The sequence below is a fragment of the Trypanosoma brucei genome, chromosome 5 (genome assembly GCF_000002445.2).
Source record: "Trypanosoma brucei brucei TREU927 chromosome 5, complete sequence".
Lineage (NCBI taxonomy): Eukaryota > Euglenozoa > Kinetoplastea > Trypanosomatida > Trypanosomatidae > Trypanosoma > Trypanosoma brucei.
This window is the reverse complement of record NC_007278.1, coordinates 1,401,880-1,429,873: the sequence shown is the minus strand read 5'-3', so window position 1 is coordinate 1,429,873 and position 27,994 is coordinate 1,401,880. Positions and strand designations below refer to the sequence as shown.

Here is a 27,994-nt window from a genome sequence, read left to right as displayed (position 1 = left end):
TCTCGCTCAACAGACAAAAGGCAATCCGCTCATCAACAAGGGTTTTGTGGAGTGCTAATCTCTTTCCTTGAGATAGCCCGGCGCAGTTCCACTGCATTCCGCGCAACGACGGGCCGGGATTCTCTTCCACATCACCGGACAGCAGCATCTTAGTGCGGATGATACTGCTGATGATACGCTGGCACGTGCCCAGGGACCGACAAATGAAAAACGGTGTCCCAGCAAGACGCTGCTGATCCTTGTGCTGTATGATGCCGTAGCCGGAGCAAAGCATTGTTCCCCATGAAAGGAACGCTGCTGGCTCTTGGCTTCCCCCGATGATACTGGGTACTGGACCCCGGCACCGCGTTGAGGTGGCCGGAATCGCCAGGGGAAATTTGTCATATGTTTCCACGCAATTGTCAGTGCAGCAGTGGAACTAAAGAATCGTGGCCTGCAGCGGGCTTCAACCTAGCCTGTGGGATCGCCAAAAGTTTAAAAGAGATAGGCCACTTTGCAACGGCAATGGTGACAAAAATGCCAGAATCGAAGACAAAATTAAAATCAACGACGACAAACCTAAAACTCATGTTTAAAAAAGAGCTAATTGAATATACTGACGACAACTTAAATGCCTACATGTATATCAGCTCGGAAATCGACAAAGCACAACAAGCGCTCGCTGGAAACCTTCCATGGTTAATCAAAGCGGCCCTATCGACGGCAACACTTGCGGGACAAATAAGCGAAACGACAGAGATGTTTTTCAAATCCAAGAAAACACTGTCGCTGGGAAGCGTACTGCATGACACGAACCAACAGTGACAACCAAGTTGCAACAAAGGAAGACATACCAAACTGCGTAATCGGTAACGAGATCCAGAGAAATCACGGTGACGCAGAGGTAACAAAACGACCAAGCCTGGCAGCTCTAACGGGCGAAATAAGCGGCAGAGGGACGCCTGCTCTTGACACAAATGCTAACGGTAAATGCCATTTAAGTGGGACGATAAACACGCACGAAATACTCGCGCATGAAAACGGCAACGAAGCTACCCTGTATCTAACCGGCAAATTACTCAATATAGCAGGAACGGCTTGCAACAATAACGCTTGGAGCACGCAACACACAAAACCGTCGACATCGGCAATAATGGAAACACAGAGCCGATACACCGCTGTAACGTCAGCACTGCAAAACACTCTCGCCACTCTAAAAAAGCTAGCTAACCTCGGAGAGGACACCGACCCTTAGATCGACGACACCAAAGTTGAAGGCACTTATTTATGTATGCCCGGCGAAGCCAAAGAAATAACTATAAAAAAGATCGTATTTTCTAACCTACGTAAAGAGCTCAAGCAATTTTTAACAGGAACCTAGACACAAAAAGACAAAGAAAAAAGGACGGTTGCAAGAAATATGCTTGTCAAAGCGTTAGCAAAGCAATCAGAACCACTAAAATGCGATACATCAGTCACAGAAGACGTCTGCTACGCCATAAAAGACGAAACGGCTTGCCATGCAATTGCGGCATGTAGTTTTGATAAAACAGAAGCTAAAAAAAGATGCAAATAAGATGCAGAAAAGGTTAAAAAGAATGGCGCCCACGCAGCACAAACTAAAACAACAGAAACAAAAACAGATAACTGCAAAGGCAAACCTGAGAAAGATTGCAAATCTACGGATTGTAAGTGGGAGGGAACAGATTGCAAGGATTCCAGCATTCTCCTCAATAAGAAATTTTCTCTGATAGCTGCTGCTTTTGTGACTTGGGTAATATTTTATACATTTAAGTATTTTTGCTTAATTATATAAAGTTTATAATTTTTATAATTTTTATTTTGATATATTTTAGCACTTTTTGATGAACATATTCGAATAAATGAAAATATTAGTAATTTTGAAATATTTAAAATTTTGGCGTGAAAGTTCCTCATATATGTAAAGTATAATTTGATAGGGTGAAATGTTAGTGCTGTTACGAGAGTTTCATATCCCTAATTATTTTATGAATACCAATTATGGTAATAATAGTTATAATCATAGTGATAGTGATAGGAGAGTGTTGTGAGTGTGTGTATATACGAATATTATAATAAGAGTAATGGTTTCCGCAATAAAATAAAAAACGAGAGGAGAAAAAACAATAGCAAGGATGCAATTAGTGTGGGTGAATGTGAAATAGTAAGAATCGAGTGGTAGGAATTTCATAGAAGAAAATAAAGTGAGAAATATATATGATGCTCACTCTCAAGCAAGGAAATTATAAACGATGTCATCTTAAACAAGACCAATGAGGTGAAAATCATAAAGTTTTATGTTCGCTCGCACTGGAAATATAGAGTCGCCACGTGATCTTCAGTTATAGGAGCAGCGAATAAAAAAGAGAAGGGAGAATATGGAATTGAACAAGTGGATGCAGGAGAATACCGTACAGGAGAAAATAATACATCGAGAAAAAAGGAGCCAATTATGCAGTGTATTTCATACAGATGTGGAAAGATCAAAAACGTATGATGATTGTGGCGACTGTAGTTCCTAATCTGGTATCGTATCCTAGTTATCAGCTATAAGAATGTACAAGTAGAGGCAGGGGCAGAAAAAAGAAGAAGATGCTGACTCATTGTGTGGTATTGCCAAACTTTTTTCATCACACATAGTAATGATGGCAAACACTTATGGGCAGAAATATAATATTATCTGAAGCAGAATTTTAAAAATGAGAATACTAATGTACTATTCTGTCAAAATAAAACGAATGAAAACGTCGCAACTGCTTTAAAAGGTACATATGAGCCGTTATAGGAGCTTTTTTATCTATGGGACATAACAGCAACACTATACCAATTTTATACTAGCGCAGCGGCAGTACAGCGATAATACTCAGGGTTGGTATAATTCATTAGAGAGTTCTCGCAAGTACCGACTTCATGCATAAACCAATAATTCGCAAAAGGTGATAAAAGTGCAATTAGAGAAAATCAATGGCTACAAGAGGAAGTCGCTCTAAAAAATACAAGAATTCGCTGCATGTACCTCCAGAGACTATTATCTGTCAGAATTAGTGGCGCTATATTATCAGTGAATTGGCATGCAATAATGGTGAATCGCCGGAAAAAACCAATGTTTAAAAAGCATAGAAACCCATATTTTAAATCTGGGTGGATTTAAATGTACTTTATAAGTTGGGAATCGCTATGATTTTAAACTAGCGACAAAATATTATGGGCTAAGGAAAAAGATTCGTTAGAGTAATATAAATGGTTATAAACTGGAGTTCAAAAACACAAGCGACAGCGCCGTGGCAGTAGCCGCCGACTGACACTAGCCCATGGAAACCGCATAATTAATGAGAAAGAAGCCAAGGAGAATAGCCACTTCTTTTTTATTTCCGAGAAATGTGACGCTCAAGATAAAACGATACACAAACACTGGCTAGAACCAACTTTTTTGTAGAAGATTTCAAGCAGAAACTCTCCAACAACTGGTATACGCAACAGTCTAATTCTTTCGAATTAAACACTTCTCTTTCATATCTTGGAACACTACAAGTCGCCAGGATCAGAATATAAGCCCAAGGCCATTTACAATATAGACCACATTTTGCTCCTATGACTGATATGAGCGCAGCGTAAGATAAACCTAACCCTAGTAAAATCAAGAATATGTGGTGCTGAAGTCACAGGAGATCTGTGAATTTTTATTTATCTCATATTTTTATAAATTTTTGGTATTTTATATTTTTACTGTGTTCCAGTTTAAATAAAATCAAGCAATTTACGCCGCGGTCACCGCAGGCGTAGCTTAACAAAAAACAAAGTAAGATATACAGCGCTAGAAGCTCACAATTTCCGTATATTAAACCAATAAAAGAATACGTAGCATTTGATACGACCAAAAACGCTGTAAATTCGTAAGAAAACTAGCACTAAGTGGCAAATGCGGCTGGCAGCAACCCTCCTTATACTATGCCTAGCATCGGCACCACCAGGAAAAACCACCAACAACCAGCCGCTAAAGACAACACCATGGAAAAACCTTTGCGATGTCTATGCGGCATTCAAGGACAGAATGGCCGGTACCAAATTAGCTCAACAGAAACACAGGCAGCTTTCACTGGACATGGGGCTGCAACAAACACGTACGCAGATTCTGCAACAATCAACTTCCGATGCCCAAACAAGACGGCGATTCGCCGTCCTCGCCTCCTACCTGAGCTTCGAAGCAGCAGCGGCCCGAAAACACACAGAAGGTAAAACAGAACCCGCTTTCTGGAATAACCTCGAAAATGCCGCCAAACTTCTAGGTCAAATCAAAGAATTTCTAACCATAGCGGCAGGGCCGAGGCAAGCGAACACCAAGGGGTGCATCACAACTAACGACGGCAGCGAGGCAACCGGCCTAAAGCAAGGTTTAACTGAGCTAGCCCAAGCTCATGGCGGTTGCAAAGCACAAATCGGTGACGACCCAACGGGCGTAGCGGCAAACGACATCATCGATGACAATGGACTTAAAAAATACGAAACAGCAGCACCAGCACAAACCACAACCGGCGAAACAGGGTGCAAGCTGCTAACGCTCGGCAACAACAACGGCTACGTCGACGGAACCAGCCTTGGGACTGGCGTCGAAGTGGCGGGCGGGCTATTAAAAATTACACCGACTGTAACAAACGAACGGAAGCTAAACGACCTTGCGACGAATCCGGGGGCAGGAAGTAAAGCAGCCATCGCAGAAGCCTGGAAAGGATTTTCAAGCCCCACCACGCCAGTAGCGGGCTACACTAACAAAGGTATTTCAGCCCTAAAAACTGAACAGCACTTCAAGCTAGCTTTCCGGATTGTCTACGGAGTCACGCCTGAAACAACGGAAAAGCAACTACAAGATCAAATAGACACAGTGTTCGGTAAAGACCCAGCAAATTTCACAAACAACAACTGGAAGTTAGTCGAGGAATATACACTACCCAAGGACACAGCCGGTAAGCCTGCCGGAACGCAGCTGAAAGAAATCAAAGAGCCCGCCGTCCTGAAGCAAATCCTTTCTGAAACATTGCACGACCGCGAAGTGAGGGAACAAAAACAACAGGCAGAGTTACTAGAAGCAAAGCGGCAACTCCAAGCCCAAAACAAATCGGAAACTGCCAAAGAAGCAGCCGAAGCAAAGTGCAATAAGATTGACAAAGACACAGAATGCAAAACGCCATGCAAGTGGAACGCCGAAGCACAAGATGAGGCAAAAAAGTGCACATTGAGTGAGAAAGGCCAAAAAACAGCAGAAAAAGCAAACCAAGAAGGGAAAGGTGCCAAAACCACAAACACCACAGGAAACAATTCATTTGTCATTCATAAAGCCCCTCTTTTGCCTGCATTTTTTCTTCGATGATAAAAAATGTGTTAAATTTTGCTATTTTGAGAAATTTAAAAGTATTTAAAAAATTATAAATCAGTAAAATTCGTATGATAGTATCCTATGGGTGCAAATTAATATGGTGATAGTCATGAAAAATGAAGGGGTTTTTATTTTATTCAATTCATTTTTCATGACTATTAAAAGAAAATTGGGATAAAATAGTAATGATAAAAGCAATAATGATGATAATAATAGAAGAGTAGTGTTGTGAGTGTGTGCATATACGAATATTATAATGAGAGCAGTAATAATAATGATGATAATAATAATAATAATAATAATAATAATAATAATAATAATAATAATAATAATAATAATAATAATAATAATAATAATAATAATAATAATAATAATAATAATAATAATAGTAATAGTAATAGTAATAGTAATAATAATAATAATTATTATTATTATTATAATGATAGGAGAGTGTTGTGAGTGTGTGTATATACTAATATTATAATACGTGCAGTAATGATGACTTAGTGGATGCATAGAATAGAATCATATATGATAATGGAAAGGTGGAGTGGGGGTACAAACGTGAGAAATAGAAGATAATAGGGATATTATTAAATAAGAAAGGGATATCCTTAAATAAAAAGAAGGAAATGGAATATTCGCAGCTTCAAAACACAGAAATGTGAAAATGATTATCAGCATATGCAGAGAGATGATGGAGTGGACAATGAGGGAAAGACAGATTCCAGTGCACGGGTATAATGAGTAGCTACGGTTTCCAGAGAAACAGCGACAGAAGATGAAAAGAAAAAAAGAAAATTCAATATTAAACAACAAAATTTACAATATCACAGCAACAAAATAAATGATACACCAAGGGGAGGATATTGCGCTTCATATTTCACTAGGAAATTGGTAGGTTATGCTGCAGAGTTGGTGGTAGCGCGGAAAGTAACAGAAGTCCATGAAAGGGCAGTAATGAGAGTCTAATGACGAGACTTGCTTTTTGGGGTAGTTATAATAGTAATGTTTTTAATGTTAGTATGTTCAAAGCGGAAAGTTTAAATGTATACTTTAATTCCAATTGTAATTCATGGGGAAATTCAAAGAATTAAATGTACGGTGGAGTTAACGTGGTGTAGACCAATAACTGTGGGTGAATGTAATTTCCCAAAATAATACGGTATATTCATCTTGAAAAATACGCTACAAGCAATGAGAAAACATCGTTTAACAGATAATCATAACAATATAAGGGCAAAGCTCACATAGATATGTAAATACTGATTACGTTACTAAACACCTTAGTATCACAACTAACTTCTTTCCTTAACATTTTATATTACTTTCTTATAACAATATCAAACACAAAGGCAGATTATTGCATGAAATTTGTTATATTGAGAACTCTACTAATTTCGATATCTTTGTATTTTGTGCATTTAAGATCAGTATCTGTTCAAGAGGGTGAAACGGCACAATACATAATAACCCCAATAATCCACGGAGTGTTCGTGATTGTAGTTCAAACTTATGCACATCAAGGATGGCGTAGATTCACATTGAGTGCCAAACTAAGAAACGTTGAAATTATTACAATTGCAACGGGATGTTTGTATAGCCATGTCAAAAGAGCTAGATGGGTTATGAAATTCTTAGAAAAACAGAATGCAAGTGATGAAGATATTGTAATAACTGTTGATGGGTCAGATGTTATTGTTTTTGACGGAGAAAAATACGAAAAGGTTGTAGAATATTTTATACAAAATTTTGCAGAAAATGAAAAGATGTTTAGTGAGAAGGAAATTCACAAAAAAGCATGTTAAGATATAAAATTTTTTCAATGTTGGTCACAGAAAAAAGAAGAGGATAAAAAGTTACCGCATTTACTAAAATCACCTCTCAGTGGAGAATCCTATCCTAGTTGTGGTGATGTGCTAACGAAAAAGTGGGCATTTAGTAAATGTAAATATGCATTTAGGGTATTACTCAAAAAAAGTGAGGAATGGTGGTCGGATCAGAGTATTTCAAAGCCTCTGCTAATATGAAGTGCCGTTCAGGAAGAGGATATTAGACAGAGATTTGTTTTGAGGAGAAGAGAAATGATCGGGCTAGATTATAAGGAGAACTTCTTTTCTATTCCGCATATCGGGGACTTTTGTCATACCTCATTTATTCATTTTCCAGGGAACTTAATTCCATGGGGGAAAGGGCTAAGTTTGTTGTGTATAGTCTTACTTGGTATAAAAAGTTAGAGAAAAGGCAATTTAGAACAAGAGAGTTTGGGAAAAATTAAATTTGTGCGGCAGGTAATGGAATTGAAGATTGACTATGGAAATATATGTGGTAAGGCGTTTAAAGAAGGGTAGTTTTAAGGATAAGAAACTGATAAAAAATGCATTCGCACTACTGTCCTTTAACCTCAATATTTAAGGCGAAGCTGGCCTGCGCCGGCAACCAAAAACACCGTGTCGCTACTAGAGCAAACTTTCCTTGAGCAATACATTTACTCCTTAGGGTGGATGCAACAATTGACACCACCACTATACATCAGGCCAACTGACCATTACAAACAACTTCTGTTCCACAGCGCGGCTCTGGCACATGGAATTAACCCGTAACCCTTACTAAAATCGTTTACTAGCTGCAAAAGATCTCAAGCTAAACAAAACTCGCTTTCTTCCAATGTCCAACTAAAATGTGGGCATAGCGATTAGAAATAATGAAATATACCAAGTTTAATCCAAAACTAAACTCCAAAAACAAACACCGGTTTCCCAAAACACGTCACTTTTCTACATTTTTTGAACTTTAAAGAAAAAATGATCAAGATAAAGAGTCAAACATCCATTATGAAAACGGCGAGCATTTTAATAGCATTGATGTCAAGCTTGACAACAGCGGACGCCGGCAACGTACAACCAGGCACAAATGCATTGGAGTTCGGCGCGCTGTGCCAACTAGTCGCACTCTCTGAAAGCAAACCCACCTTACCGGTGGACAGCGACAAAGGAAAACAGGCTTTCGAAGACATCAAAGCGCTAAATATGACTTTAAGCTCACAGGAGTGGCAAGCAAAATTCAGCAAGGGGGGAGATGGTAAAACCTGGGAAACAAAGTTTCCACACGGTATGAGTGATCCTGGCGGATGGTACGACGCGTGGGCACGCTGGATAAAGGCAATACAAGATGCCAAGACCCCAACTAAAGCAGACGAAATCAAGCAGCATGGCTTTGAGGCTTTATCAAAAAAACTCAAAACAGTGGCCCTGGCAAGGATCCGAACACTGGAATCCATAGCTTTGAAACTTCAATCGGCGCGGACTCAACTTGAGCAAAAATTAAACAAACCCAGACCAAGCTCGTTGACAGAGACGCTAGCGACAGCGGTGTTCGGCAAGACAGGCAAAACCGGAGCAACAGTGGCCCACTCGGACGCCTTCGGGAGCGGCGCGGCAACGAACTGCGCCGGCTACTGCCAAGATGCACTGCCGACAACAAAAGCTACCTCAGTAGCGGCCACACTGGCCTGCTTATGCGTCAAAGCGGACTCGAACAACCAGGACGAAGCTTGCGGGCATGGCATGGCGGCCGAGCAGTGGACCGTTGCCTCGGTCCCCACAGCCGCGCAAGTAACAACCGTCCTAGCCTACTGCGCTAAAACAGACAAAACAACAATAAGCGCCGCCGATATCAAAGGCCCACTAGATACCCTCCAAAGGAGCATCCGGATAATTAGCGGCAACGGAGACCTCGGGGCATACAACACCGGCAACTGTGGCGGTAAATCCAATAACGGGCTATGCGTAAAGTATACGGCATATACGGGCACCGGAACAACCGGCTTCAAACAAATAACGTGGGCAGAGAAACTGCGGCAACTGCAACATCAGCTGCAGGCAAGGAAAGATGCACTCAAAGCAGCAGAAGCCGTCGAAGACCAACTAAAAGCAACGAGGGAGGCCGCCTATGCGGTAGCAAATGAAGTGGAAATTTCATACGCTGCAAGCGGACTGGCCGAAACTACAACTGCGGCCGGCACGCTCAAAACAAATACCGACCAAAAGTGTGTAACAATAACAGACCGACAGCAGTGACAACAGGCAGCGGAATTGAATGGGATGACAAGGCAGCTGGTGAATGGAAAAAGTGCAAATTGAATACGACAGCAGCAAGCGAACAAGCAACTAAAGAAGGAGCAGGAGCGGAAGCAGAGGGACCTGCAGGGAAGGCAGCTGCAACTGGATGTGCAAAACACGGAACTGATAAGAAAGCTTGTGAAAATGACAAAACAGGCGACAAGCAAAATTGTGCATGGAGAAAGGGGAAAGATAACGAGAATGAGCCTGAAAAACAAAGGTCCCAAATTGTAGTTTTCTAGTAAATAAGAAATTGTCTTTGATCATGGCTGCTGCTATGAGCTTTGAAGAATTTTAGTATTTTACAGTTTTAAGGATTTTAAGAATTTTATATAAATCTATAAATTTCCCTGCTGACGCCGGACACATTATCGTGATGCCAGGGTCTAGTACCCGTCTAGTCTGTGGAAGCCAAGTGTCCGCATCATACCCGGTACGACAGAATTGGGGCTGGAAACAGGCTTTCGGCGACAGCTAAAGAAGCAAAAAGCAGCATCAGTCCTCTGGGATGAAGCAATATATTAGACTGCTCCTCTGAACGTGCAACAGTGCATCGATTGGGATACGTATGCTTCTTAGCGGATATGTGGAACAGAATCCCGGTCTCGTCATTCGTGGATCCCAGTGGAATGCCGGGGGTCTCTCCCATGGTAAGCGGATCGCCTCAGAGAAGAAGCTCCACAAGGATATGGTAGTTTTCTGTCTATTGCACAAGACTCACTTTGCAGCAGAAGAGTGCTGCACATTAAAAATCAGTATATATGAACACATGGGGATAGAGCATTCTTCACATGGTAGGGAATCGACTTTGGTGAAAGATGGCGTGGGAGTCATCCAAGGTCTGAAAGAGGAGGATATGCCGGAAAGAGTCTCGGCAAGACTGTTTTTTTTTAGCTGATCTGATATTAACAGTAAAATCAGCTTACTTTCCACAGAAAAATGTCACTATATCCACGCTTGAAATCTTTGAGAGCTCAAATAGAACACTGTTGATGGGATGCGGTACAAACGCCCATCATGAGTTATGGGACACGCTTCACCCAAATGATGCAGCTGGAGAATGCACTGTAAACTGGTGTCTACAAAACGATGTCAGAAATGCAAAATGATGGCGCACCAACGAGAGGAATTCCACAAACGGCAATTAGGTCGTCGTCCGACATTACGATGTACAGAGACTGCGAAGTCACAAGATGTGAGGCAAGCCTCACTCTAGACAGTGACAACTACTGGATAACATTTGAGGTATGCATTGGCATAGGTTTAGAAATGATCGCCATTACAAAGCCAAGAAGGACGTTGTATGCTTGGAACAAAACAAGTTGGAGGAAGTTTGGAAAAGTGTGTGGTATAATAATGTTGAAAAAACGAAGGAAGTTAAGAAAGAACGTGGATGCCATAAAAAAAGCAGAGACTAAAGGCATTCGCACAGCAACAAAGGAAACAATACCGAATGGTGAGGAGGTATCGCCACAACTCTGGAAACGACAACTAACTGGGCTAGACACGAGAATAAGGGAGTGCACAAATGAGAAGCACAGAGGGATGACCTTATAAACAAGAGAAGGAAGGTTCTCGCTGAAACGTCCCTACAACATTGGAGGGAAAATGCGTCAAAGATTTCAGTGATCGATACAAAAAGTTAGAATTTAGTTAAATCCATATATGAACCGAGGCCACTGTCATCTCCAGTTCTGGTAGTGAATGACCACCCTCTAACACGTATACTTCAAGCCAAGTAGCAAGCAGAAATGTAAAGAGAGAGCGGTCGACGAAGGCACCAGATGCTTCTCTCATGAGTATATCCTATCGAGAAACGTAAATTATAAACCAGTTACGATGGCAGAACTTGAGACAGCACTAAAGGAACTCTCTTCAAGAACTGCCTCCGGTAAAGATGATATACATCGTAAACAACTGAGGAAATTAGGATGCCGTACCAAGTAATGTGTCCTCAAGCTTTTCAACTGTAGCCTACAGAGACGCAGGATGCCGAAAAAGTGGAAGCATGACGTTATTGTCCCTATGCTCAAACCCAACAAACCGGCCAAGTGTATGTCATCGTTCCGGCCCATCACGCTCAAAAGCACCCTCTGTAAACTCATGAAGAGGAATGTAGCGTGACGCATACAAGACACAGTAGAGTGTAAGCTACAACCAAAGCAAACTGATTTTCGTCCGGGGAAGTCTATATTAGACGTCACCATGAAACGCACAGACTCCATGACTCATAGAGTAGCAGGAGAAAAAACTGCTACGGTATTCATTTATTATGCTAGGGCATTTGACTCTGTGGATCACATGTGCATAATGGATGCATTAAAAAGATATGAGGTGAACATGCGCCTCATTGCATGGGTTGCTAATTTTCTGTAGCGAAGGACTGCAGTAGCATTAATAAACAACACCCCCTCAAAGAAAATACAGCTCACGTGTGGTGTTGTACAAGGTTCCGTGTTGTGGCCGTTGCTTTTTATTATCGCAATAGAGTTCCTCAGCGCGAAATTAAATGCCATACCAGCCTTTCAACACTGCTTACTCACAGACGACCTCACGATAGTGTCTTCTAACACTGACATGGAAGCTATTCGGTAGACGATACAAACAGGATTGGATTGTATAGTGAGCTGGTCAGCAGAGCGCTATATGAAGGTGTCTGCAGAAAAAACGCAATAGACGTTCTTTGTGGTGAGAGACAGAGACTAATTACACCTAATGGTGGGAGAGTACAGATTACATTAGAAGAGATATCTCAGACTCCTTGGGATGACAATGTAGCCACACAAGGATGTAAACAAACATGCTCACACCCTACAAACAGCAGAAAATATGAGATTAATGAAACTAAGTGCTGTTGCATCACCTGAATAGGAGGATAGTAAAGAAAGCATCCGAGCATTTTACTTAGCCTTAATCCAGGCGAAATTATGCTATGGTACCGCTGCATGCTGGCTCAATGATTCTCCATCATACAAAAAAAAGCTTGACCGAGTACATGCGCAGAAGGAACATGTTATCGCGAGCATTCCAAAGTACGCGAATCGGGAAGATGCCATGAATGAGGCCCGCCTTCACAAGATAGATGATGTTGCTTACAGACGAGCAATAGAATACTATTTAACAAGGAAAGCGAACGGTAAGGCAACGGTCTATACAGTGGAAAAAATGTTCTCACACAGTCATCCGATACACACGCGTGTGTTGAGTGTGCCATACTTGTATGAGAAAGTAGATGGATCGGAGACGCCACACACGGCAAACGTATTGCAACTGGAGAGGAGACTATACTTCAACACCGCAACGCCAGGTGGTCTCCATTCTGACTCTTCAGACAGCGATAAAAAAGACACATAATGCAAAGTGTACGCAGATTCAAAGACTACGATTACCAAGTGTGTACGGATGGGTGGGTGGGACTGAATAAATCCTCTGGTGCCGGCGCGATAATATACCCTAGACAAGGTAATGTGGTAAAAGTGAAGAAAGGAGCAGACAGGTTAGTGTACAGCTACAGAGGCGAGTGTGCAACCATGGAGGGAGGACTTATGAAACTTAAGTCAGTAATAATGATCAAAGAGAGTAGAAAAATGAAAGTGGAAATATTCGCAGACTTGTTGCCTTTATTAATGGCACTTAAAACGGGTCTTACAGTAGTGAAAGATTCCATACTGTGATGCATATGGAATTTGATCATACACTTCATGAAACTGAGAGTAGCCATGTCACTTCAGTTTGAGTTTTTTCATTCCCATATCCCGAGAAATAACAAAGTGAACGAGGTCGTAAACAAAGGAAACCACATGCCACAAACCTAACCCTGCATTAATCACCGACATTTTAAGATGTATAATGCGCCAATTACGTAATCAGGCACAGCGGAACATTGCGGAAGGCCGGCACAAAAACACACACCGCAGTGCTTTACTTAACCACATGAAACCAACATCCAAAAAGAAAGGATGCTGATAGGGAAGATGAGTCACTGTTAGCTCAATTTAGAACAGGGACTTCAAAACATTTTGGGTTGCTGTATAAGGTGATCACATGAAAAGTGGACGAACTGGAGTGTAGATGGTGTGCAAACCATACGGATAACATTCTCAAGAATATCACTGCATTACTCAAAACACTGCAAAGATGTAATAAAATGAGGAAGGAAAGGTGGTAATAGCTACAAGACAGAATGACCCTGTCATATGCTCAGTTTGCAACATAATGTGTGAGAGATGACAAGCTGGAGATATTCACATGTTAAAAATACATCAGGTGGTTTGTGAAAATGCACTTCCTGAATTAAAGATTGCGCCAATAGCAGCACAGGCGTATTCTGGCGTCTATCAGTGTCACTTATGTGGTAACGTATTCGAAAGAAAGGGGACTACTGCAACAACACATGCTACAACAGCCTCCGAAAACTCCAGCAGTATGGATAGAGCGACAAAAGAGGAAACGAGAAGAAAAAGAACAATGTATAACAACTGTACACAAGTGGCAATGGTGCCCAAAGCAGTATGCCACGTATGGCTGGTTGACCAGGCATATGCGTCTGAAACATCCTTAAAAGCAGACAAACATAAATACAACAAACTGAAGTGCAGCATAGGAGCAGCTAAGATGAAAAACAGAAAGAAACACAAGCATACAAATGTCTTCGCTGCAAACAGGTATATAAAAGCAAAACCTGGCTCACCAGACATAAGTGCACTCCGGAGAAGAGTGAAGGGGAACCAAGCGCACAACTACAGCACGTGCTGCCGGAGAGAGAAACATGTAAGATATGCGGTAAAGAGTACCGTCACAGCTGGATGTTGAGCCATATGAATACAAAACACCACGGGCATGATATCTCACTCAGACCCAAAGTCGATAAATATAAGAAAAGTAACGAATGAGATATCAAATTTGTAAGCAAAGGAAAACACTGGTGGAGATAATAAAAATAAAGATGACAATATGCCAAAACTTTATGTTGTGACAAATGCAAGAGGGGTTTCAAAAGCAAGGCATGTCTAACACGCCACAAGTGCGTGAGCATCGAAAATGCGGACCCAAAATGTCAATTTTGTGAACAACCCCCATAGTGCAATTACACAACCAGAAAACACTAACAAAAATAGATCGAATGTCAGCACCATAGATAGAGCACTCCCTAACTCAGGCTCGTCACACACACAAAAACTGAACTTCATGTCAAGAAAAAGAAAAAGGGTGACCGAGCGTGACACGCCAGATGATGAAAAGGAAATATATACGATCAAAGAAAAGAGCCTAAACACAAACTGAGTAAGACTCAATGGCACACAGAGAACCCTCTCAAAGAGTTTGATTGTAGAAGGTGTGAAAAACACCTACATGTCATGGTGTACACTAGTTTGGAATACCAGAACACACCACAAAAATGCAATCACTGTAAAGAGGAAGCGCGAAGAACGATCCCTTGAAATCACACCACAGACCTCTCTCGAGCACCAATGTTCACACTGCTTGAAGGTATTTGCACACAATCAATATCTCACAATGCACCTCCAAGCAGCACATGGGCAGTCACGTAACACTGATGAGCAGAAGTGAATAAAAGAAAAATGTAAAGAAACATCGGCTCACCTATTACAGTCTTCCGCTTTGAGTAAGCTCATGTCAGAGCATAGAGTAGACAGTCTGAAAGAGGATTACTTATACTTTAGTGTTAAGCTTGTGAACTTCTTAAGGGCAGCCTTCATTCCGAGGGAAATTACGGCTCCCACTATAGATACGAAGACATTTATAACCCGACCGCGAGTAAATAGTGATAAAGGTCACCATCATGCTAAACATCCACTGACTATATGCGACACACTGAGATGAAAACCAATGAGTTTTTTCCTCAAATTGTGGAAGACAATATCTAAATGGGTTTTCTCAACAGGACACCGTTAGATAGGCCCCAGAAGGGGAAGCGAGTGGCGGATCGTGAGAACGGGAAACATATTAGGAAAATAAATATCCTCCATGCGATGCTATATTGAACAGTTAAGGTGTGTGCAGATTAAATGCACAATAAAAAAATTATGAAACTTATTTATTTTAAAGAACCTTTCTAAAATATGTAAGAAATTAGTCTCTAGGTGTAAAGTAATAGAGTAAGAAAGCGTGTAAAGTTAGTTTGATTATGAACATTTTATAATTTTTTTTATTTTTTGAATATTATTTAGGACCATAACAGTGACGATAATAGGAAGAAAAATGATAATAATAATAGCAGAGTGTTGTGTATATATATGAACAATAATAATAACAATAATAATAATAATAATAATAATAATAATAATAATAATAATAATAATAATAATAATAATAATAATAATAATAATAATAATAATAATAATAATAATAATAATAATAATAATAATAATAATAATAATAATAATAATAATAATAATAATAGTAATGATAAAAATGATAATAATAGGAGAATGTTGTGAGTGTGTGTATATACGAATATTATAATAAGAGCAGTAATAATAATGATGATGATAATAATAGGAAAGTGTTGTGAGTGTATATGCTAATATTGCAAAAATGACGGTAAGATAACAGTAAATGCGCTTCCAAAAATAGGACATGTTAAAAGTGAAAAAGATAAAATGGGAGAAAGTAGTGGAGTGAAGAGGAGTTTGAAGAATCACAGGTTTAAACACAAAAAAGTTGATGGGCAGTATCATACACAAAGATATTGCTGAATGGACCAATGAGAGTGAGATAGAGTCTAGTGTAGAGGTAAATTGGACTCGCTACATTATAAAAGTTGATAGGATCAGTAGAAGAAGAAGATGAAACGAAAATACAGAATGAAAGGCACAAGATTTGAGATCGAAAAAACACATAAAGAAAATAATACATCAGAAAAAGAAGATGATGCTCTATAGTTCATTCTAAAATGGATACGTGTAACAGAGAAAATGATGGTAAAAACTATGGTTTTAAAATCTTATTGCAGATTATAATTATAGCTCTGAAGAGAGAGGTGAGGGACATGTAGTAAAAATGCATTCGATATTTGCAATATAATGTCTAAATCTTCTTCCCATAATATATGGCAATAATCAACAATATTTGTGAGCAACACTATAATGTTATGGGTGTAGGACTTTGAAACTAGGACTAACAATGAGTTGGAGGAAGAGTAAAAAGAAAAATAAAGGGATGAAATGGCTTTAAGTAGCACATGTATCATACTACAAAGGAACTTTGTATGAATTACACCGCAGGTGGCAGCAAACACTCCAAATCTTCCCTGTTTGTGCAAGATTACGTCGTTTAATCCATTGAAGCCAGACTAATTTACACAAAAAACGGTGGTGCGTTAATGATAAAGCATATCAAGAAGCTTCAAAACAAAAGTGTCTTCAAGATGGCATTTGCTTACCAAAACACTGAAAAAACAGAGAATAAACCATAATCGTGGTTTGACGTGCTCAAGTCCACGCGCAAGGTAAAAACAATAACGCTATATTTTCATTTCTCCCGGATGTAAGCTGCAGGAAATACTCTGAAAAATGGAAGGGATTAGAAACAATTAAAGATGAAACTTTATATGCGGAGAGCTCTTAAATACCTTTAAAATTTTAGAACCTGGATAACTATAAAACATATGTTTTTTATGGATGAAAACGAGAAAAAGTTTACCAGAGTAAGGCACTCACGTAAAAATTAGAATTTGAACCGCGAAGTAAAGTGTTCATCAGGTGTATCTCCTGTGTTGTACCTTCCACACGGAAAAGTCAGGAGGGGAATATAGCATCTTTTTTGCAGCCTGAATTATACAAAAACAACTGTGCACATTCCGTGAAGGTCAGCGAAGCGCGAAAAACGTACACCACAGCAAAAAACAGTAAGCGACCTAGAACAAAAATCAAGAGAAAGAAAATGCATACATTTTTTTTCAACAATAACTCGGCGTCAAAACGGCTCGCACAAAATTTTTTGCGGCAGAAAAGGCACCAGAAACACCAGCACAGCCGGTAAACCACTCTCTCCACGCACGATTTCCACGATGAAGGACATCCACGAAGCAACAAACGATCACATAGGTAGAGAAATATTTCCACCCTGACATGGCTCGCGCGATGGCAGTGGTTCTCGTCTCCATGGCAGCTTTGGCGGGGGAGACGATGCCGGCAAAAACGAACCACGGAGACGCTTTTTCGTCGAAAGCTCCGGGGCCACTATGCACAATCTCAAAAGATTTGAAGCTCGTTCCTCACGTACTTGTGAGCGAGATCAACAGCAGGGCGCTGTCTATCCAAAACACTGACAAAAAACTTTAAGTTTTGCTAGCTCTACACGGCTGCAACAAAACTTTCTAAAGATCGAAAGAAAAATTAATCAGGCTTCTACAAAAAGAACTGGCAAGCTTAAACAAAAAGTTATATACGACAGTGCGGGCCGCCAACACCGCAGCCGGCGCTGCGGCATACTGTGCCGGGCGCACAGACGAGTTCACCCACATAATTCACCAGATATCACACTGAGCATTCGCTGAGAACAGTTATTTATACCTATCAACAGACAGTCCAGGCACAGCCACCACGACTGGGATAGCGCACGGGACAGCTCTAGCAGCTGACTGGACAGGCGGATACAATGGCGAATTCAAGCCAGCGGCGGCAGCAGAAAGATCATCTGTTCTAGGTGCAGCCAAGTTTGCGGACACGACCTTAAAAACCTCGATATACACAACTAAGGCTGCCACCGGCCAACATCCCCTAACTTATATGGACTCGGGGGAATTCTACATGGATACAAACGGCCCAAAGGCGATCACTTTCGCTGGGGGCACCATCCACCTAACTGCCGACGACAACGGCGACGCCAACCCGACGGAAGCGGTCAAATTCGGTGCTGGTGACCCAGGAAAAAAAGCTGTGGCAGGCACGGCGCTAGCGACGGCAGTTGAACAGCACAGGCAGGCTCTACGACACATGGACGACATATCATCCGACACAATGGGTTTGTTGCGACAAGAGGGATTCGAACAAGCAAAGGCAAACGAAGTAATACGAAATTCGTTTGTACCAAACTCAAAACCAAAAAGCGATGGTGAAAATGATCTTCCTTCTTCTATAGAAAAAGACTACAAGGTTGTTTTCGATCTCCATAACGTGTTCGAAGCGAAACTCGCCGAAATAACCGACGACAAATATCTTGATGACGAACTCAGGACACTATATTCTAAAAAACAAACGTGTCCAAATCCAAAGATGCAGAACAACAACGGACAACCACAGACGACAGCCGTAACAGATAAAACTTGCGAAAAAAAAGGAACAGGAGATGAATGCAAAGATGGTTGTGAACTCAGTGGCTAAGGCGACACCAGAAAGTGCGTAGTAGATCCGACATACAAACCAAAACAAGTATAGGAAGCAAAAAAGGATGGAAAAGGATCATGCAAACCTAAAGAGGAAAGGCAGCAGAAAACCCAAGGAACAGGAGAGCATTCAGGAGGTGGAGCGGCTACAACTGAATGTGCAAGACACAGAACTTATAAGGCAAAAATATTAAGGTGACAAAAGTTGCAAATGGGAAGACTAAACTTGCAAAGATTCCTCTATTCTCCTCAATCAGAAATTTTCTGTGACGGCTCTTTCCTTGTGAGTTAGGTAGAATTTCGAGAATTTTATAAAAATTTGTGAAATGTGACCTATTTTAACACTTTTTAAAGAAACATTCATATTTGAAAGTTTGAAAAAATTAATAACATTACAAAATTTGTTATGAACGTGGATTATGGGTATAATAATAATGAAAATAGTGATAATAATAATAATAATAATAATAATAATGATAATAATAATAGGATAGTGCTATGAGTGTGTATATACGAATATTATAATAAGAGCAGTATTGATGAGTAAATAACGGTCAAAATGGATGCAGTTAAGACAGCGATGAGACTACAATGCGGGTTATTGAGGGACAGAGTGGAAGGGAATATACGCAGTTTCATGCGCAAATATGACGGGGGTCATGATCATACACAAGGAGTTCATAGAGTCGACAACCATAGTTGGAAAGATTCCGGTGAGCTGCCCAAATGGTGTCGCCACTTTATCCGCAAAAGAATAAACGAAAGACTGAGAAGAGAAAGGAAAATATGGAGTGAAACAACAGAATAAGAAAATGAACAGACGAAAATAATACAATTGGATTAGAAACTGATTTTTCCCCGCACTTAATTAAAAAAGGTTAGGTTCTACTCTACTGATGGTGTTATCTGTGTCTTTTCTATCTGAGAATGGGACATGCTGTCAACCACGTGGAACAAACTAGGTAAACCATGGACTGTATAGAACTTTCACTCTAGCTGTATAATGTAGTAAATAGTGAAAAGACTTGGTAGATCTGCGGCAAACGGATCACAATATTTTTACAGGGTATTATTTGTACTTAGTAGTCTAAACACAAAAAGTGGCGCAAATAAGGCTATGTGGCCACGCCAGTGGCAAGGGTTAGATCAACAAAAACAGCCAGGCGACATAAACGGAGAAGATCTGGTTCTTAGCAAAGAGACAAGGCCATAGAAAACAGGCAGCTGAAAGCATATGCGCTATTTTGTTACAAACGTGTTCGCCATGACGAAATTGTGGCCTTTTTAGTACAGCGAAGTCATGACTACTCCCTTCCCTGTCTTTCTAAAAGACTCTTACAAAAAAATAGGCACAAACAAACATGCATATCCTAAAATTCGCCACTTTGATCGCAGCAGCGGTGATTGCAACAGCCGGCGCCGATAAGCAGAGCAAGAACAGAGCAGATTGCACGGACCCGTGCACATGCATGGCTAGAATCGATGTCGCCCTGAACAGACTGGAGGGCGCAATGCCGCAAACGCTACAGAAAATAGCGTCCAACGCCGCTTATATGTCGGAATTGCAAATGGCAGCCGGCTCGACAGATGCAGAACTAGCCAAACTGGTGCAGCCACTACTGGCAGTGGCAATCGATGTGCAGCAGGATGCAACAACTGACCTACCAACAGCTAGCAAAACAATATCAGAAACGCTTAATGCGCTAACACAGCGCAAGGCACTCTTTGAGGCAATCAAAAAATTAAGCGGCACATATGACGGGAGCATCATTACGAAAACCTCCGGACACTTCGGAACTGCACAGTACACGGCAGCGCCCATAGTAGCTGTCCAACGAGAACCGTGCCCGAAACTAAGCGGCACGGAAGAATACACATACGATGAACTAAATTTTGACCACGGCCAAGGGATAGGTTTACCGCAGCTAGCAATCGAACTGGACCAAGCCTGTTACAAAAACACCGAAGGGACCCCGTGCGACGCCAACGACGGGTCTGACAAACTAAAAACAAAAATTAAATTTGGGACAAAACACGGGCCGGCAGGAACGTCACCACTTGCCAACGGCCGATTCGCGACCACAGTACAGGGGACAATAAACCTAAGCAACGAAACGGCAGCGGACAACAAAAAAAAACTAAGCAAAGCTGCAGCCGCAGACGCCAAACTAACCAACATACCGGACCTCAGCAAAAGAGAAACATACACATCGCACCCGGCATTCAGTTTGCTGGTAAACCGACTGCTCATGTCAACAGCGCCGACCGTGGAAATCACAGGGCAAGTAGCGACAGCGACAGAAGCGTTTATAAACAAAAATTATGGCAGCGACCAAGAGCAGTTTAAAGCAAAGATATGGGACAAGATAAAAACAGCCACAACAGTATACTACGAAAATAAGGCCAAAAAAACGAAAAAGGTCAGCGCCCTAAGTGGAGACCAGAAAGTCACCGCACTACCAGCTGCATTTTTTAAGGAGCAAAAAGAAACGACAACAACGAAAAAAGAGACGGCAGAAGACGCACCGAAGAAAACAGATACAGAAGACAAAAAAGGAGAAAAGAAAGACGGGGATAAAACATCAGGGGAAAGTTTCTCTAGTTATCAAACCAAGGATGCATGTGAGGCAGTTAACAAGGATGGCAAAAAGCATTGCGGCTGGAAAAGGAAAGTGATAGCGACCCCGAAAAGGATAAAGAAACCTGCCCAAACGGTAGTTTTCTCCTCAATAAAAAAATTAGCTCTGTGTGTGGCTGCTGCTTTTGTGAGTATTCTAGTATTTTAACAGTTTTTGCTCTATTTTATGGATCTTTTTCATTCGAGATAATTTTCTTAAATTTTTTAAATTCGATTTATTTTAACAATTTTTGGTGAACTTTGAAAATTAGTGAAAGTTTAAAAATATCAAAATTCTTAAAATTGGAAATTTGGCTGCATAGTTTCCAATAGTTGTAAAATATTTGAGTAATGGGGTAAAAAATGACTTCTACTCCACTTTTGGTTATTTTATTGATATTAACTAGAGTTATGAAATGTTAGGAGTAATGATAGGAGAGTATTGTGAGTGTTTACGCAATCATGATGTAATGAGAGTGCCGTAAACAGAAATAAACTGCAAAACAGAAATACGTGAAACAATCACATCGACAAATTAATAAAGTGAGTGGGTCAATAAGCAAGGCGAATATTCTTGAAGGAAAGGCGGAAAGACCGAGAGAAAAGAATATGGAATGTGCGTATTTTCGTACATAAACATAAATACTTGCACCATCCTAAACAAGGAGATGACGGATATAAAAATGGAAGGAAATAGAGTGTAGTTTAGAGCCCAAATGGAGTCGATACAGTATCCGTAGAATCAGTGATATAAGACCCAAAGGAAGATTTAAAAATATGAAAGAAAAGACAAGAAAGCAGAAAGGAAAATAATACATTATTACGAAGATGGTAAAGACACAATAATGATCCTTATTTTACTCAATAATTGATAGATGAAACATTGGAGATGTGCTTGCTTATCTTATGTTCTGATGGAAAATTGTAATTTAAAGCACCACCTGTAGGAGTGGGCCGCTTTGTAGATTTAATATGGGATTTCTGCAGGTGCTTCGGCTAGAAGAGCATATAAAGAAGGAGCATAAATGTAACTTTCGAATAAAAGGATATGACAACAGTCACACTTCAAAAACATTGGAATATTAGTCTGTGAAAGTGGCTATTCTATGTAAATAAGACAGCACACATCATCTAAAGATTTGATTGTGACGCGAGGCCGGGGATGCAAAGGCTTACTTGCAAAAAAGCAACGAAAGGTGAGGTAGAAACATGTAAGAAGACATGAAAGCAAGGGTATCTAACAGAAGATACGCATCGATGAAGGGTCATCAGTGCTATGTTAGCTTCTAGAAGAACTAATATTAACCAATACAGCAACACAGCAGTGTAACCTACCATCATCAGAAACTGAAAGGAAAACACAAAATCCTGAAAAACAATTCATATCATAGCTATGCTACGGCGGACATGGATGATCATAATGCAGCCCTGATATGATACTACCAAACATTGCAGATGATAAGCCCGTGGCCGCACCACTCACCTGTTGCAACAAAATAGAACTACATTCACCAATAAGCCCACAAAAAAGTAAAAAACTATGAAAGAAAGCATCGATATCGACAAACAAACAGAACACTAGTCGATGAAAAACTGCAACAAAAAATTTTTCACCAACGGTATCCGGCAAACAGCGATAAATTTTGTGGAGTTTTTAACCGCCAGCTATGTAGCAAGTAAACGAAAGAAACAGCTGCCAGTGACTTTTGTGCAAAGTACTGCAGAAAGTGAAGATAAGTTCAGTGAAGAGCATATTCAAAAAGAGCATGTGAAGAGATGTTGTTGGTTTTTCGATGCTGGCTACAGGAAAGAAGTGGATAAAAAATTACTTCACTTACTAAATTCACCTCCTAATGGGAAACCCTTATCTTAGTGGCAGTGGATTAAGAGCAAGAGTCTGGGTGTTTAAGAAATATGAAAATGCATTTGGAGAGTTTCTTAAAGGATGTTAGGAATGGTGGTCAAAAGAAAGTATCAACAAACCGTTGCTAATTTGGAGTGTAATTCAAGAAGAAGCTGTTGGGCAAAGATATTTGTTTTGTAGAGAGAGTAATAATTGGCCTATATTATGAGGGGCTTTTCTTTTCTACTCTGCTCAGTGGGATGTTGGAAAGGTTCCATTCATTCATTTTCCGGGACCTGCAATTGCCTGGGAAGATAAATCGAAGTTAATTGTAAAAAATCTTACTTGGTATAAAGAGTTAAAATAAAGACAATTTCATTCGAAGGATATGGAGAAAATAGAAACTTATGTATTAGGTGGAGAGAATTGGGATTTTCGATATGAAAGAATTTGTGGGGGCGCTTTCAAAGAAAGGAAATTTTTTACGGCTAAGAAAGTGTAAAAGTCAAAGACATGGAAACCCAAAGCAACAAAGTGCAACTTTAGATGCTGCATATATAGCATTTTCGCCAACATCTATACTTTTTTTAAATGTTTGTGGCTTTCTTCTGGCGAAAACGTTAGATAGCAAAAACAGACGCAAGTTGTAGGTACAGCACGGCAGGCAGATCTTCACTGTAGGACTTGTGGTGCTAGTCGCTATGACAAACCTCCAACTTTTAAGCAACCAAGGCGTCTTAGCGACAAAAGCAGGAACCAATGCACAAGCTTTTGACGTCTTGTGTATTGTTTACAATGCGTTAGAAGCACCAGTGGTAGCTGCTGATGTCAAAGCAGCAGTACAAAGATTCGCGAACAGTATTGGTGCGCTCAACATGTCCGCGTCCAGCGCCAGTTTCAAAGCGCTGTTCAGCGAAGACCCGCCGCCGGCGAAAACAGCGCACACAAAACGCCCTGCAGAAGCTGGGGAACAGCAAAGGACGTGGGACAAATACTATGATTTCTGGGTCTCCAGTGCCAAGATGCTGAAGAACATGCAGAAAAACGACCATGTACCAACAGCAGACAAGCTCATAATCAACAAGGGTTTTGTGGAGTGCTAATCTCTTTCCTTGAGATAGCCCGGCGCAGTTCCACTGCATCCCGCGCAACGACGGGCCGGGATTCTCTTCCACATCACCGGACAGCAGCATCTTAGTGCGGATGATACTGCTGATGACACGCTAGCCACGTGCCGAGGGTCCGACAAGTGAAAAACGGTGTCCCAGCAAGACGCTGCTGATCCTTGTGCTGTATGATGCCGTAGCCGGAGCAAAGCATTGTTCCCCATGAAAGGAACGCTGCTGGCTCTTGGCTTCCCCCGATGATACTGGGTACTGGACCCTGGCACCGCGTTGAGGTGGCCGGAACCGCCAGGGAGCAGACAAGCTACCAGACAACACAAAACAACGTCTAAAGTATTACGCAGAAAAAGCCTTCCAAGCAACGACATCAACGGTAATCACCGACCCAGCAACTTAGCAAGCTGAATTCGAAACGGCCCGCGACAAGGCGATATACGGCACCAAAAAGGCCGCAGATCCCGACTTTCCAGCAAACACAGCGGATAGAAAGCCGGAATGCGGGAAAACTCAAGGACTAAAGGGATCAAAAGCAGGGACGTCGATAAGGGTCGACTTTCTTTGTCTGTGAGCGAAATCAACCGCCACCGACTTGAAAGATAAAACGTGCTGCCAGGACTGCACAATGCCAGCAGGTGCCACAACCTGGTCAGCGGCAAAGGACGGCAACCCGATTTACACAGTGCACGCTGGACCGAGCTCAAAAAAGCTCAAACCCAAAGCGGCAACGGCAACAGCCATAGAAAGCGCCGTAATCGCCTTCAACAACCATATTTCAAAGCCGCAAGGCAGTGGTGGCGGCAAATACTTCGGTCTCGGCTACCTAGAAGGAACCGGCACAGGCGGTTGTAGTGGAAAATCGGAGACAAACGGAGGAATGTGTGTACAGTACCAGGAAGCAGCCACAGCAGGCAAAGGCTTTCCGACGATAGAATGAGAAACAGAGACAGCAAAAGCAGCAGAGGCACTAAGGGGGTTGGAACAAGCAAACCTAAAAGCGGAAGTTCTCGTAACCAGCCTCGAAGCACTGAAAGAAACAGCTTATGCAGCAGCGGCAACTGGAAGCAGCAGTCCAGGACCTGGTGGGGATAACAAAACAAATAAAGAAGTCGCGGAAAGAGACTGAAACAAACACAAAACAAACGCAACCTGCGCAGCAGAAAATAACTGCATATGGAATAGCACCACAGATACAACAGGAAACTACTGCAAAACCAAAGATGGAGAAGAGGAAAAACGTCAAGGAACAGGAGAAGAAGCAGGAACAAACTCTGAAGGTAAAAAGTGCTCCAAATAAACCAATAAAAAACTGTGAAAATGGCTGCAAATGGGAAGGCGAAACTTGCAAAGATTTCAGTCTCCTCGTCAATAAGAAATTGGCTCTGTGTATGGCTGCTGCTTTTGTAAGTATAGTAGAGTTCTAGCTTTCTAAGGGGAATTGGTCGATTTTTAAGAGAATTTGATATATTTTAACACTTTTTGATGAAAATGTTAGAATTTGAAAAATATGAAAATTTAGTAAAACATGTATGACTGTGTCCTCTGGGTATAAAGAAATAGGGTGGTAGGGTATGGAAAATGAGTGCTATTCTAATATTTATTACTTTTTTTATTTTGTTTATATTACGGTTATTAGTTAAAGTTATAACATTGATCATAATGATAATGATAATGTTGTGAATGTGTATGTACAAATATTATAAGAAGAACATTAATAATAATAATAATAATAATAATAATAATAATAATAATAATAATAATAATAATAATAATAATAATAATAATAATAATAATAATAATAATAATAATAATAATAATAATAATAATAATAATAATAATAATAATAATAATAATAATAATAATAATAATAATAATAATAATAATAATAATAATAATAATAATAATAATAATAATAATAATAATAATAATAAAATAATAATAATAAAATAATAGAAATCCAGTAATAGTGAGAAAGAAAGGGCGTTGTGACTGTGTATAAACGAATATCAAATAAGAGCAGTAATAATAATGATGATGATGATGATGATAATGATAGAAGTGTGTTGTGAGAGTGTGTATATACTAACATAATAATAAGATTTCTAAAGACCAAATGCAAGGTCATGACACAAGCACTTAAAATAGTGGCGGCTGTACAATGATATTAAGTCGGTGAAAAGAAAGGAGAGGAGTGGACATAAATATTATTATGATAAATTCAGACAAGGAAGTGGATTAAACATTTCTTTAAAAACGCAGTTATAAAAATTGATTTATCCTCCCAAAGAATATAAAGTTTCGATCATAAAGGGACACAGCGCAAAGAATGGAGTGAATGTAGATATTGTGTTGCACGTGGTAATGGCAAAAGGAGATGCTTTTCCTAAAATATACAGGAAAGAAGTAGTTGAATGGAAAAAAACAGGGGGAAATTCAACAGAATATCATTATAAAGTAAAGAGGATCAATAATGACGGTCCTTCAACTCCATATCGGTACACTGGCTAAAGTGTAAACCCCTTTAAGGAACGAGCAATTTATAAAAAAGTGATCGTGGATGCGAAAATAATGGATCAAATTTTAAAATAAACGGCTACAACGAAGGGGTTATTTGGCTATCATTGTCTATTTTTACAAGTAATTCCTCAAACTGAAACTAAATGAGCACAAGAATAAACACAATGTCGATCGTATACACCAAAATGAAAAACACTACTCGGTGATTCTAATTCAAAACAAATACAAGAAATTAACAGATGATAGAAGAAAGTAAATACCATAAATCTTAGGTGCTTTAGACATGCAAGCATATGTGGTGTTTTGAAGGTGAAAATGGAGGTGATGCCAGATGCGTAGCATAGATTAAATATATATACACGGCGATATGGATTTTAAATAAAAGCGAAAACGTGTCCAAAAATTAAACTTGAGCTGAAATATATATCATGGTGATCATGAGTTTCTATGGCCAAACCGACCTTATTATAAGCCGAGCATATGTACAACACAATCAAATAAAGTCATATCTTATATACTTTTATACATTTTTGTTTTTGTACTGAAATAAAGACAAACTATTTTATTTTTTATCCTGTAACAAACTTAAGAAGACAATGTGTTGTGCCTTTTATTAACATCGTGAAAAAACAATGAATTATCCTTTCCATGCCTCATAGACTCAACTTATTCTAAAGGGTAAATTGTTAAATGACTACTAATAATAATCGATATCTTAGATTATAAAACATTTTCTTACTTCTAATAGAAGTTAAGATTGCGTCTGTAAGAGCAAAATAAACATAAAAATGGCAGAAACAGGAAAATTGGTTGAACCTCACTCAGACTCTACTATTTATTTGGGAACAAGCAACTTTAACGCGAATCCGAGAATATGAACTTTGTGAAAAAATTGTATAGGACGAAACAGTCAAGACATTCTGCGCTTTTGAAGTAGAACTAGAAAGGTCCGTGGGTTCGGCTCCATGGTATTCACAACATTGTCAGCGGCTGAAAAACAAACAGGTGCCCTGCCCACGAGCTCTCAACCAACAAGGCACAGTGTAAGCGCTAGC

At 40.2% G+C, this 27,994-nt stretch overlaps 2 protein-coding genes and 6 pseudogenes across 2 annotated transcripts, besides 19 other annotated features; all 8 read left to right on the top strand.

The window, feature by feature from the left end:
- Nucleotides 1–372: part of a mobile genetic element that runs on past the window's edge.
- Nucleotides 1–27,994: part of a sequence feature (sequence corresponds to BAC RPCI93-26C7) that runs on past both edges of the window.
- Nucleotides 125–372: a mobile genetic element.
- Tb927.5.4780 lies at nt 374–1,762 on the top strand (annotated as a pseudogene).
- Nucleotides 1,755–1,834: a sequence feature (AT_rich).
- Nucleotides 1,858–1,899: a sequence feature (AT_rich).
- Nucleotides 3,676–3,726: a sequence feature (AT_rich).
- Tb927.5.4770 (variant surface glycoprotein (VSG), putative) lies at nt 3,920–5,365 on the top strand (the record flags this gene model as incomplete). Its single annotated transcript, XM_840043.1, has 1 exon — nt 3,920–5,365. The coding sequence occupies one exon, from the start codon at nt 3,920–3,922 to the stop codon at nt 5,363–5,365; it is 1,446 nt and encodes a 481-aa protein (XP_845136.1).
- Nucleotides 5,397–5,426: a sequence feature (AT_rich).
- Nucleotides 5,546–5,586: a microsatellite.
- Nucleotides 5,638–5,816: a microsatellite.
- Tb927.5.4760 lies at nt 6,739–7,722 on the top strand (annotated as a pseudogene).
- On the top strand, nt 8,176–9,790 carry Tb927.5.4750 (annotated as a pseudogene).
- Nucleotides 10,040–15,030: a mobile genetic element.
- Nucleotides 15,647–15,682: a sequence feature (AT_rich).
- Nucleotides 15,758–15,937: a microsatellite.
- Nucleotides 15,975–16,013: a microsatellite.
- Nucleotides 17,586–19,128, top strand: Tb927.5.4740 (annotated as a pseudogene).
- Nucleotides 19,267–19,329: a microsatellite.
- On the top strand, nt 20,203–21,627 carry Tb927.5.4730 (variant surface glycoprotein (VSG, atypical), putative; the record flags this gene model as incomplete). Its single annotated transcript, XM_840042.1, has 1 exon — nt 20,203–21,627. The coding sequence occupies one exon, from the start codon at nt 20,203–20,205 to the stop codon at nt 21,625–21,627; it is 1,425 nt and encodes a 474-aa protein (XP_845135.1).
- Nucleotides 23,044–23,793, top strand: Tb927.5.4720 (annotated as a pseudogene).
- Tb927.5.4710 lies at nt 23,958–25,846 on the top strand (annotated as a pseudogene).
- Nucleotides 24,378–24,719: a mobile genetic element.
- Nucleotides 24,471–24,719: a mobile genetic element.
- Nucleotides 26,014–26,048: a sequence feature (AT_rich).
- Nucleotides 26,135–26,374: a microsatellite.
- Nucleotides 26,445–26,476: a microsatellite.